General features: G+C 47.4%; 1 protein-coding gene across 1 annotated transcript in view; it reads right to left on the bottom strand.

Moving 5' to 3' along the window:
- LOC122393717 (protein amalgam-like) overlaps nucleotides 1–13,488 on the bottom strand; it is a 58,864-nt gene that overhangs the window by 26,678 nt on the left and 18,698 nt on the right. Inside the window, exon 3 of the mRNA XM_043389974.1 lies at nucleotides 3,632–3,781. Coding sequence (XP_043245909.1) covers nucleotides 3,632–3,781 — 150 coding nt within the window. The remainder of the gene's footprint in view (nucleotides 1–3,631; nucleotides 3,782–13,488) is intronic.

The following is a 13,488-nucleotide window of genomic DNA, read 5'->3' as shown; positions in this document are numbered from 1 at the left end:
TTTTTGGGAGCTAAGACGGAAGTTTTGGGTCATTGGAGCGGGAACAGAGGTCCGGAGGTTGATCCGATCTTGTGTGGTGTGTAGACGGGTAAATGCCCGCCCCCAGCATCAGCTGATGGCTGAGCTGCCTCGGGAGCGCGTCTCGGCAGACGCGCCGGCGTTCTCGTCGGTGATGCTGGATGCATTCGGACCAGTGTTGGTCAAGACTGGACGGATTGAGCGAAAACGATATGGACTGATGTGTGTCTGTACGATGACACGAGCTGTTCATGTTGAAATTCTGAGTTCATTGAGTGCTGATTCACTTATCAATGCCATTCGACGCATCAGTGCTCGAAGAGGCCAGATCACCCAAATCCGAAGTGACATGGGAATATATAATACTGAACGAGGCCGGTGTAAATAAATTTTCAAGACCGAGGTCCTTACTGGATTTTTGAACGAGGCCGAAGGCCGAGTTCAAAAATCAGTAAGGACTGAGGTCTTGAAAATTTATCACCGGCCGAGTTTGGTATGTATTTTACTGTATGCCAACGATAAATTTATTTTCTGGACCGAAGCTCTTAGCCGACTTAGGAACGAGACCATCCCAAAATGTTGGCTTAAGTGCATTCTGGTAATGCATTTTTGACCGTGGTCAATTTGCTTACACCAGTTATTACCACACCCCTCTGGCTAATGTATTTGAATAGGCCAGGCATACAGTAACGAACTTAACTGGCGCCGATCGCGAACTCCGGTGAGGCGCTGAGAGAGGTTCGCCAGAGTGATCTGCAGCGCGCGGCGCTGAAGCAGGGTATCGATTGGAGTTTCAACCCTCCAACTGCTTCTCACTACGCTGGTGGTGTCGAAAGACAGATCCGGACGTTTCGTAAAATCTGGCGATCTATGCCTACTCAGCGTGTAGATGACGAAACGCTCAGTACCTTGTTCTGTGAAATCGAGTCGATCATGAACAGTCGCCCATTGACATACGTGTCGACGGCCTCGGGTCAGGTGGAACCCCTGACGCCGGGTCACCTGTTATTCCTGAGGGGTTGCGTCGGACCCATTCCTGGTGAGTTTTCTGAGGCCGACTCATTGCCGCGGCGCCGATGGCGTCATGTACAGTATTTGGCTCAGGAGTTCTGGCACCGCTGGAAGCGGGAGTATTTGTTATCACTGCAGACGCGACAGAAGTGGACGCGTACTGCCACGAACCTGGGACCGGGTGATATTGTTTTGTTAGTAGATCAAGATGTACCTAGAGGTAAGTGGCGGATGGGGAAGATAGTTAAGGTTTTTCCCAGCCGGGACGGGCTGGTTCGAAAGGCTCTGGTTAAAACGTCTACGTCGGAATACCTGAGGCCAATCCATAAGATGGTCCTGATCAGCACGGAGTCTGATCTGCAGTAGACGTGCAGTGTCCGCGTGCCATTGTGGGTATTTGTTTGAACGGACCTGCAGCTGTAGTGTACGATATGTATAAGGCAAACATCAGGTGAGTGACTTATGTAGAATTCGTGTAGTTACGTTTTAGTTGGTAAGTGCAGTGTCCCAACGGGATAATTGTTTGGGTTAATTGTTTGCTAGTTGTTAGATAAGTAAGGCCGTCAGGATGTTGTTTGAACTGATGCAGCTGTTAGCTCGTTAAGTCCGTAAACCACTGATGGTGACTTGACTTTGATCGGGCGCCGTGTTCTGTTAGTTCGGCCGCCCTTGCTCCGGTCGTCCGAAGGGGGGAGTGTTAATGGCGCCCGCGGTCCGCATTGAATCACTCACCCTTCCTTTGATGCCACACGTCAGCAGCTCTAGCTGAGTCGGACTTGCACCTCTAGCTGAGTCGGGCGAGTGCCGATGTGGCAGCTGGCCGCGGTCACGTGACCGAGCGTGACCCTTGTGCAGGCCGAGTAGAGGGCGTTGTTTTGTGCCCAGTGTGCTGAGGGGCGGACGTGTGAGCTGGAGCTGCGCGAACTGTAAGTGGATTTTGTATTTGAATTATACTTTGTTCTTTCTTGATATTGCTATAAACATGCTGATCGATTCATTAACGTAATATAGCTGGTTGTTCGAGTTTGATTTATGTATACGTGTTTACTTTCGCTAGGCAGAGTGAGCACCGCGGAGTCGGGCTGCTCGTGAGTCCGGGGATGTTTGGCGGCCGAGCTGTGGCTGTGGGTTCCCCCGTGACTGACCGTGTGGACGGAGCGATCTTCGTGACAAGATCGACTCGTTGAGCGCCGGAGACGTGAACAGCCGGTATGTTTAACGTTGTGTCTGAATTACTGTACGAAGTTGCCCGAATTGTTAAGTGTTAATTAATCGAGTAAATGATAGCGCTAATAGTAATTTTGGTTATAGAATTGCAGCAATATTTATTTCATGTAATGTTCAATGCACGGCTCACAATATGTCGTTTTGTTCGGACATGTCGGTTGTGGACGTGATTGTGTACTGACCGGTGCATTGTCTGTGTGTTTGTGTCCGGGCAGTAACGGACAGTTTCGGACTGCCTCGAGAGCTGCAGACGAATAGAGGTCCAGTTGACGGCACAGCGTGTTTGACTACGAGGGCGCTCGGTTTGGCCCACGGCTGAGGCCGTGGCGGCTACACCATGAATGAATCTTTCTTCTCGTGATGAAGCATATTATAGATAAATGAAATACCCGCTTCTCCCTTGGCGCTAATCATTCCAAGCCAATACGAAGAGAAGGGAAACGGTGGTACCTATCTCATAAATAAATAAAGTTATGCATTTGTTATGCCACTGGAGTGTCATTATCAAGAACCATTGCTTCAGAACACGAATATCAACCTTTGTTAGCTCTTTTGAGTCTCTTCAACTACAACAATCCCACTTCAATAACGACCCCGCTGTAATTGGGACGTGGGCTTACTGATATGCCCCTTGCCCAGTGCCCACTTCTTATCTTCATGAACTTTAGCGCTTTCACTTGTATGTAATGGGCACGCACTGGGCAGGATAAAGATAGGGCGGGCATTCCTCCCAGATTGAAAACATCCAGGTTTTCCGCCAAGTATTGGTCTAATTAGATTTCATTATATTTGAATGCTCTGTTGATCTGTACCATACAATAATTTGCAAATGTGAGATTACATGATGCTTCGTGGAACCATAAAAGAGTTCGAGTTATAAGGGTGGTTTTACCAACCACTCAAGAGCCAAGAGGCAGCTTTGCCAGCTTTTGCACCACTCGAGAATACGAGTAAGCGCATAATCTTACGTCGAACAGGATAGGCGCATAACAGCGCACCGCCCAAGCCGGAAATAAAACATGGTACTACGCACTACGCCGCATTGGCCGGAGTCTTACTAAGCTCTTATACATGCCGAGCAGCACCGCACTGGACGGAGACTCAACGAGGTTCCGCACAGCGCAGGGCAGAATCAGAAAGCTTACCTAAATCCAGCTCAGCGCAGGGCAGCACTGTGCTGTTTCCCTGCCGCACAGTGTGTTGTCTAGGGAAGCAGTCTCACATAAACCTGTACAGCGCAGGGCAGCACTGTGCTGTTTCCTTGTCACACTGTGTGATGTCTGGAAACGGAAACTTACCGAGATCTTGTACAGTGCAGGGCAGCACTGTGCTGTTACCTTGCCGCACTGTGTGCTGTCTACGGACAGTGACTTACCGAGATCCTGCACAGCACAGGGCAGCACTGTGCTGTTTCCCTGCCGCACAGTGTGCTGTCCAGAGACAGAAAGGAACTGGGGCGGATACAGCGTGTCCGGACGGTCGTACGTCGGGTAGTCGTAACTGTACCCGGTCCGTGACGCCAGACCTGCAACGGATAGAACGCGGCAGGTCAAACAAGGAGCAAGCTAGTGGTCAAGACAGGTGGCATGACAGAGCTCAAGAAAAATTACATGACGGTTATCAAGGCAGGTTGCATGCAAGTGAGTGGTCAAGACAGGTCACAATTCTCATACTAATAAGTAATAAACCATTTCTTTTCTCTATTTTCATGTTGAGGGTAGGGTACTGTAAAACACCTCACCAGTTGGGTCAGGTAAATCCTTTGTACTTAGTAGCGACATTCCTTTAAACACGTTATCAGTAGCTATTAGCGGCATTCCTTTCAGAAAGTGCGTGGGTTTGGCGTTACAATAGGCAGCGATGAAACACATCAGGCTTTTTTATTGGCCTCCTCACCCTCAGGCGAGGGCGTCTAAGGACCTGTGGCGAGGGAGCGAGCGCAGCCGATAGTTGAAACTGCGGGGGCCCATTCAGGAAGCGTCAGGACGGCGCCGCGCAACGATTATCTGTCATGGGCAGGCACGGATGGAAATGCCCACATCAAGGCCCACATTTTCCTTTGTGGTGAGACTCTCTGAGGCTTATTCAGCGGAGTTATGACACGTGCTACTCGAGATGGCTCAGTTGTGGTGGCGGGCGTCTGAAACTGGCAGTCAGACACAGGGACACATGTCTGCAGTGTGATACTGAGAGTCAGGGAATGCTGAAAGAATCTACCATTACATAGACCACTATATATCTAGTGGTATATAGTGGTCTATGACCCACAACATCGGCTCCCACGCACACTGAGAAAGTGCAGCGCCTGCAACGGATTCCAGGCACAAACCGGAAAGCGTTAAGTACCGAGCACCGACCCGGACACACACCCTAAAAAGGCAGTCACACTACCGCATTCGCAACCGCTTACACTGGAAGAGTGTAGTCGTCATCACGAGCACTGGACCCCGGCAACAGGCACTATATTTACCCCCACCTCCAGGAGCCGGTACGTCCCATTCCCGTGGGGACGTGCCCACACCATCGAGCCCCAGCACGGCCCAGATGTGGCCCAGGTCCATGAAAGTGCTCGCGCACCAGGATTGTCCGCATAGCACGAGAGTAACCGAGCGCGACCACCGCGTCGGTAAGGCGATTCTGATTGGATTCGCCTTACTATATAGCCGATGCTTGCATACGATTAGTAGTTGAGCGTAACCTGCGGACAGTTACAGAAGCGCCAGATATGCGTTCCAAATGTAGGTTGGAATCCAGATCGTTAGGCCGAACCGCCCGCCACTAATGAAATAGACCCACCGCTTCTGCACGGTTATTAGTTTAATGCTCCCGAGTCGGCAATATTGGGATTGTGTATCGACGGAAGAGTAAGACAGCGCGGTCGTCGGCGGCCGCGTGTCGGCGTCGACGGGGTCGTGTGTAACAGATGACGTGTCAGTGCGCGGCCGCAGCGGGGAAACTTGCGACCATCCGTTACCGGCGGGAGTGTCACGCCGGTCCCCGCACGGCGGAGAGCGGCGCCGCGGGCAAACAGTGAGACAGGGTGAGAGGGAATATGCCATCCGGCACGAGCGATGCATACATACAGAGAAGGCTTAGATATCACCAGCGCAGCACATACGAGAGGTACATACGATCGGTGGCGGCGGATTGGGGCCATTTGAACGCGGCTGGGTGACCTGTCCACCTAGATATATGTGCCTGTGCTAACAACAGGAGTCCGGATCGGCTGCAGAAGCGAACCAGTCGCTGCTTTGATCGATTCACTGTAGCCAATCATACCGTGTTGACATAATGCCTCAAGATCTTGTGTCGTTCTCAGCTTCGATTTAAATCTGCAAACCACGAAAAGGAAAAAAGCAGGGTTGGGAATGGTGTGCACTATGAAACCCAGTCGATCAAACAGATCAAACACTATAGTCTCTATACATACGTCAGGGTGAGGCACACTGTCACCTGACAGCATTGTCATCTCCGAATCACTAGTCACCTCAAGGAGTGAGCGGAAGGTCGAACATTAATTCATGTTTGAACTGCGCTGCCTCAAATGCTTCAAAGTATCATAAAATGTGGTTTCCAGTAAGGAAAGTCTTCTAAACAATCATGGAAGAACATTTAGTATGTAACAATTTAACAAATTACAGCTGGGCCATATTCGCCGTAAGGCCCTGGCCCTGTTACCTTCCGCCTAACTCACAAATAGACGGTCATTACATTATTTAGTGCTCTAGCTAGAAACATTTTAGGTGTAGTATTGCTCATATGACTGTTGCAATGGTGCTTTCTTCGTAATAAATGGCGCTACTGGGAAATGTGGCCTGGTTCAAAATTCATTTGACATGTGCTGGTAGTGGCCACATTTTTACAAGACCATCACCGCTTACCCGCAGTAGCTAATGTAGCAGATTCCTATACGATTTTTATAATTATACAGGGTGGACCAAAAAGGATGGAAGCATTTTAAACTCGTATAAAACATGTATCATTGCATGCATGTGACTGGGAATGATACCAAGCAAGAGTACATTGCGTGGAAATTCATAATGGCATCACTCTCATATGCTTTCTCTCGTTTTCAGTCTCACAGCAGATGTTCGAAGTGACCACCTTCGCGAGACAGGCACAGAGCGACCAGCCTGGCTGCTGACACGATAGCCCGCTTGTATGGCTCACACAGCCTTGCTGATCGCTCTCTTCAGTTCACAGGCTTTCTGGACCTTCCTTGTAGACCTGGCCCTTGAGATGATCCCACAGTAAAACATCCATAGGGGTCAGGTCGGATGAGCAGGTAGGCCAGTTCCGACTGGCACCGCGGGATATCACCGAAGTGGTTTTCGATGCAGTTGAGCGTTGTTTTTGCGATGTGAGGAGGCTTGCTGGAACCACATAAGGTCTATGATGAGGCTGCCATGCTTCGTTTGGACTCGCTCTCAGAACTTCCTCAGCGCCGCCTGGTATGCGCTGTTGATTGACGGTCACGGTGTCGCCGCTCCCTTCCTCGAACCAAAGTGGACCCACGATTCCTTTTCCGCTGAGGGCACACCATTTCGCCTTCGGTGACCTTGCTGCTGTGCAGTGACTTCTTTATCATCTCATCTCAAGAGTCAAGTCTACAAGGAAGGTCTCTGTGACATGAAGAGAGCGATCACCAAGACTGTGTGAGCCATACCAGCGAACATGTGTCGTCGGGCTATCGCGTCAGCCACCAGACCGGCCGCTCTGTGCCTGTCTCGCGAAGGCGGTCTCTTCGAACATTTGCTGTGAGAGACTGAAAACAAGAGAAAGCAGATGAGAGTGATGCCGTTATGAATTTCCACGAAATGTACTCTCGTTTGGTACCATTTCCAGTCACATGCATGCAATAATGCATGTTTTATGCGGGTTCAAAATGTTCCCATCCTTTTTGGTCCATCCTGTACACAATGCATGGTTGAGGTTTCCATTCTTAAACCATATCGAACGAATAGGATATGGGGAGGAGGGGGGGGGGGGGAGTGCCCCCGTTCTATCCTACCGGGCTGGGAATGCAAGGAATCTAGTACGTAAGCGGTTGGTTGGTATTTGCGATTTTATATGCTCTATTAGACTCAAGCTGCAGCCACTATTAGCACTGGTGCTGAGTCTGCTCCTTTCCACCCTTTCAATATTCGGTTAGCGACAGTGAACACCGTCCTAACCGGCAGATCCATGGTTTATGGCGCGAAAAGTCAGCGCCACTATATTTCACCAGCTGACCGAGATCGTCCACTGAGTCTGGCACGGTAACAAAACGCATAAAAACCCATCCAATCGCAAATCGACATCACAAATCAGCCCATTGTTGCAACATGCTCGTGCGTCACATGACATCTCCTATGGATATCTAACGGAGGGCGCTGACGTAGCCGTTGGGACCATCCTTCCGAATCGGAATACCTAAACTTGGTTCCAGCAGGAGAGACAAAGTATCGAATTGTGTTTACTTACTTACGGGAAATGATTAACCGATTGACCAACGCAGTTGTTTTTGCCAACGACGAAACCCGTTCAAATGTCTTCCTCAATAAGCCTTAATGAATAAATCAATCATGTTGATGTGTCCTGTTCAAAACCTTTAATGATTTCCAGACGACAACGACAACAGCTGCATGGGATTTATTACGCTTCACCTGAGGCCTGTTTCACTAAAAACTTGCGATTACAAGTGTTTGAACTTTACAATTCATAAGTATTTTTGCAAACTATGTAAAATCGGATTTCACTAAACTTCATCACCAGCGGCACCTCCGATAAAAAGAGTTTGCAAAAAAACTTGTGAACAGTAAAAATGTTTTTAATCAAGAACTACAACATGTTACAGATATTGCTTCTTTTTATCAAATTATGTCCAGTATTCATGTCAAAAAATGCATGAATAAATCATAAATAATGATGCTGTTTCTAAATGGTATAAATGATAGTTCATAATATCTTATTATTGAAAGAAAATAACACGCAAAACATTTAACAGCAGAAGACTGTTCAATGCAATTATGGCGCGCGAACGACAAAACATGACGATATTTATTTATTCCTCGTAGCTGGTTCGTAGGGATTGTGCTAAGTAAAAAAGAGCATATAATGACTCAGCATATCATATTTGTTTTAAATAATTGATTGCTTTGCATCGTTGCACAAAAAGTAATAACATTCCGAACCGAACGTAAGAGCCACTGGCATATCGGGTTTGTAAGTACAACGTTTTCTTTCAAGTTTTTGGTCTTCGTGAAACAGAAAGTTTGCGATTTCTTTGTTTCTTACAAACTTTTTTCTTGTAAAAAAGTTGGTAAATTTTAAACTCAAAATTCATGCTCGGAGGTTTCGTGAAATCCAAATTTCAAATGTTGGTAAATATTTCTTTTAAACTCAAGTTTTTTCTTTGTAATTACACACTTTATTTGTTAGTGAAACAGGCCTCCGAGGTAAAAAAGAGCAACACCAAGAAAGAAATCATTAGAATATATGACCTTCTCCTCGGAAAATGACCAAATGAATGAAAATGATTATTTATTGATGAATTGATGATATTTCGGTCACAGACCTTCGTCTAAATCAAGCTAAATCGAATTCGTTAAATCGTACAAGGCAAAAGTAGCGAGTGAAATGCGCAACAATTGTCGACTGCCTGTAGAAAGTGAAAAATTCAAAATTCGTTTGTCTCGTGGTCGTCATGCAGGGCTAACATCACATTTCGAGGTTCGCATCGCTTTCGATCGTAAAAACGTATCGATATCAAATCGTACAACAATATCGAACAACAAAACATCAACAAAACATCTGATCATACACCCTAAAGATATCATGCACTTAAAAAGCAAAAATATAGCTACGCCCTAAAAGGTACACATGAGCAGAAGTTCGGTACATACAGATTGGCAAAAGCATATTCATCTAAATACATGCTTGCTGGCAAGAGGGCGAAGCGACGGCAAGACGGTGCAGCGCCTAGACCCACAGCGGGCCTCGTGATGGATAAGTCAGGCGGCTGGCGGGGGGGGGGGGGGGGGGGCGCGGCCGTCGCCGAGCAAAAGGTGTGCGTCATATATAGGTACACTGTACAACGTACATACATATAATGAGGTACACATACATGGTGAAATATAAAAAAACCAGTAAAGTATATATAACATACACATCAAATCTAAAAATACAAAAATACAAAAATACAAAAAAGTCACACTACTCGCATGATAGGCCATGACGATCCCTGAATATTCAATGTCGGTGTCTTGCTCCTAATGAGTATGCTTTCAGCAATTTTCCTGTCTGGATGATCCTGGGCTCTGTAAAGTATTCTAAGATGTAAGACATCTGAACCCGTATCAGTCAGTGAAACGTGCTCCTTCAGAAAGTGGTCACCGAATGGAGTGTTGGGGGTTCTATTGATAGCGTCACGTCGGTGTTCATTATATCGTAGACGGACTGGACGCATGGACTCCCCCACGTAAGTGGCATCTTTTCCCTCGCTTTTGCATATGCTACATTGAATTTTATAAACAACATTCTTTTGTGTGCAATCTCCTTTGAAGTCAGACATGCACAAGTGGCATCTCTGGCCCCCTGGACATTTGGGTTTGCATATGGCTGATTTTGTTAGGGCGTTTTTTAGTTTGTTTTCGTTTTTCCATGCTATATGTACGCGTAGGTTTGACTTTCTCACGATAGATTTGATTTTCCGTGATAGTTGCTCGTCAATGAACGGTAACGTTAAAAACCCGTCTATCTCGTCCGTCCCTTTCTTGTTTACCCCTCCGCTCTTGTTCCGTGGCTCTCTACCCCTTCTTGACCTTGACCGTAGACTCTGAGAAGTCTCCTTAACAGTTTCGGAGGATATCCGTTCTCTAAAAGTAACTGCCAGATCTTGTTGACGCTTCTGATTTCTTTTTCCTTGCTGGAAGAGTTGTTAAATGCCCTATGAAACTGCCGCTGTGGGTCTAGGCGCTGCACCGTCTTGCCGTCGCTTCGCCCTCTTGCCAGCAAGCATGTATTTAGATGGAATATGCTTTTGCCAATCTGTTTGTACCGAACTTCTGCTCATGTGTACCTTTTAGGGCGTAGCTATATTTTTGCTTTTTAAGTGCATGATATCTTTAGGGTGTATGATCAGATGTTTTGTTGTTGTTTTGTTGTTCGATATTGTTGTACGATTTGATATCGATACGTTTTTACGATCGAAAGCGATGCGAACCTCGAAATGTGATGTTAGCCCTGCATGACGACCACGAGACAAACGAATTTTGAATTTTTCACTTTCTACAGGCAGTCGACAATTGTTGCGCATTTCACTCGCTACTTTTGCCTTGTACGATTTAACGAATTCGATTTAGACGAAGGTCTGTGACCGAAATATCATCAATTCATCAATAAATAATCATTTTCATTCATTTGGTCATTTTCCGAGGAGAAGGTCATATATTCTAATGATACTTCCTACATTTATCATGCTCCTCGCAGCAGCTCTCAACGATATAAGAAAGAAATCACATAAAATCCTTTCGGGAAATTTGATCGATAGTCTTAAAAGCAAATTTTATCAGTAAATAAGTAAAACTTAATGCAGAAATAAACGAGTTTATTTAGATTAGATTTTATTTCAGTTCGTGTATCCTGGCAACTTATATTTTCTGACATCTATTGTTGGTTCTCTCTACCCTCTCTCTCTCTCTCTCTCTCTCTCTCTCTCTGTCTCTCTCTCTCTCTCTCTCTCCTCTCCATCTGCGCCCTCTGCCTTTCACACATCCTTTCTTTGGAGTCACCGTTGTCTGTGTGGCCTCTCCGGCTGCACAATAGCTGTTCGCTAGCGCAGCTGTCGCTCCAAATCAGCCCATTCAGCGACGACTAATTTGATCTGCGGCTCCGGCGGCTGACATTTCCAGCCGCCTTCGGAAAGCGGTGGCCCGCCCGGCCCGATAACTCCCAACTCCTCCAGGGAGTGGCGAGTGGGAGTGCGCCCGGTCGACCCAGCGCTAACTCGCTCCGCCACCGAGCGCTGCCACTGACTAGCCTCTGATTGTACCTGCTGTCAGCTATGCATATTGCAGAGCCATATGCAGGCCACTTGCATAAGGTATTCCGTGTAAGGAAACTGGGGTTTGCACTTCAACAAATGAAGTAGTGGCAAGCAATGTTGGTCCTTGATACTACATAGTTATCTATGTATTTAGAGCAGTAGTTGGGTGCATACGTAACATGGGAATGGCACTGTTGTTCAAGGCAAATGCCACAAGACGCTCGATTGGGCACAAGAGAATATAAAGAGCTTGCTGCAAAATTTTCGTTACCTTTCTATGCTATTTTTTTTAACCCTCGCCCGTATTGGGGGGGGGGGGGGTCGAACGGACCCCCCCATGGTTTTTCGCGAATAACTCGCGTAAAAAGCGGCCGATCGCGACGAAACTTTCAGTACCCTCGTGTTCATCAATTTCACACCCACCCTGAAAATTTCATGACCCTGACCCAAATGACCTTTGACCTGTGACCTACTTTTCGAGACCATGTTTGGCTGGAATCGCGATTCGGCGTATGTCGGCTCGCATTAGCCGCGCGTTTGCAGTCTTTTCGTGGTTTCAAGCGTTCAAACATGTGATATGATGTTGCCCCCATGCATTAGGGTGGGTGTAAAGGTCACCTGAAGGTCAGGTCAGGTCATTGACCTTTGATGACCTCGGTACACTTTTTCGTGTTTTACATGTTTCTAGGCCAGTTTTTGGAGCTGAATTCGAATTTAGCAACCATATGAACATTTACGAAGTAGTTTTGGTGCCTTCGTAACATGTTACGAAGCTGTCAGAGGCGGTTGCCACCTACTACGAATACCCTTACTGGTTGACCTGACCTGACCTGACCCGACCTGGCCTAAATACATGAAGACATCATCAGTGATCAAAACTAACATGATATTCGTGATCAGCACCCCGAAAAACCCCATAGCAGCCACACTTTACGACGTTCTAACAGGTCCCGATTTTCCCGCCTTTGGGGTCATTGACCTGACCTGCAAGGTCAACCAATGACCTAGGACCCTAAAATTGGGTATCATCGGCTTCCTCTCGTCACGGGCAACACGCTCGTTTTTTTTTCCGCGAAGCTCTAGCTCGATCAGGGGCGAAACGGCAAGGGGGGGGGGTCCAACGGACCCCCCCCCCCCTTATACGTTCGCGGCTGGAAAAACACCAATACGGGCGAGGGTTAAGACGATGGGATGCTCAATCCAAAAGATAAAAGAATGGCCCCTACCGTCCCGATGTTGTGTTTGTATATAAGCCCCCCGAGGCCCCTACTTGGACCGCCTCTGCGACCCCACGGTGCCGGGTGCCTGTGAGCGCCCCTGCCGGCGCCAGCTGACCGTGCGCGCCAAGCGGCGTGACTGGCGCACGAGACGTGGGCTGGCGCTCGCCATACTTGTTATCTTCTTGGACATTCTTTCGGCCTGAACGTATCACAGTAAAATAAATCGCGTTTTCCATTGATTGTGTGCTCTTTCTCTCAAACGAACCGAAACATAACAGTCTGGGGCTTGCAGGGGCGATGATGAGGGGGCTGAGGGGGCTTTGTCGGGCGTAGCGACTGCTCAAAATGCGGCCGGTAACTCGGGAAGTCGGGACGTCAAGATTGGGAAGTCGTTCAAGCACGCAGACCTGCCATACTTTGCGGGCGAGCGTAGGTGACCTCATCAGGACTGAGTATTCATGACATATAATTCGTTTCATTTTCTTAAAATTAAATAACCAAAAAGAGAAATAAATATTGAAATACCTTCAACCCCGCCCACGCCGCAATGAATGGCGCGCATCTCCCCGTACGGCTGGGCGCTGGATGTAATCAGCATAGCTTTGCAATTAAAGCCACGGGTATGCCACGGACCTTGAGGAACCCTGAATGGATTTGGGATGAGCGTCGCAGGGCATTGAGTGCTTCTTGATAGACCCAAATGGACGAATTCACCCTGAAAGATTCGATGGGTGAACTTTGCTCATCAATCAACGTTGTTGGACTGACTTCGGGTCGGACATGGCGAAAAAGAATTTCGCTGCCTGCAGAGGTCAGTCTATTCATCTAGGAAACAATTGAATGAAAATGATGGAAAATTAACTTATGGTGGAAGTTCGTGTCAATTCGGAGAAGGGAAACGTCTTGAAAAGAAAGCTTAATCATATTGATTGAACGAAGTAGAATAACAATCTTCAATACATGCCTGCCTGCCGGTTACATTAGAAA

This window comes from Amphibalanus amphitrite, unplaced genomic scaffold, assembly GCF_019059575.1.
Source record: "Amphibalanus amphitrite isolate SeventyFive unplaced genomic scaffold, NRLGWU_Aamphi_draft 000550F_arrow, whole genome shotgun sequence".
Lineage (NCBI taxonomy): Eukaryota > Metazoa > Arthropoda > Thecostraca > Balanomorpha > Balanidae > Amphibalanus > Amphibalanus amphitrite.
The sequence above is the reverse complement of the archived record's forward strand: the minus strand, read 5'-3'. Positions and strand labels throughout refer to the sequence as shown.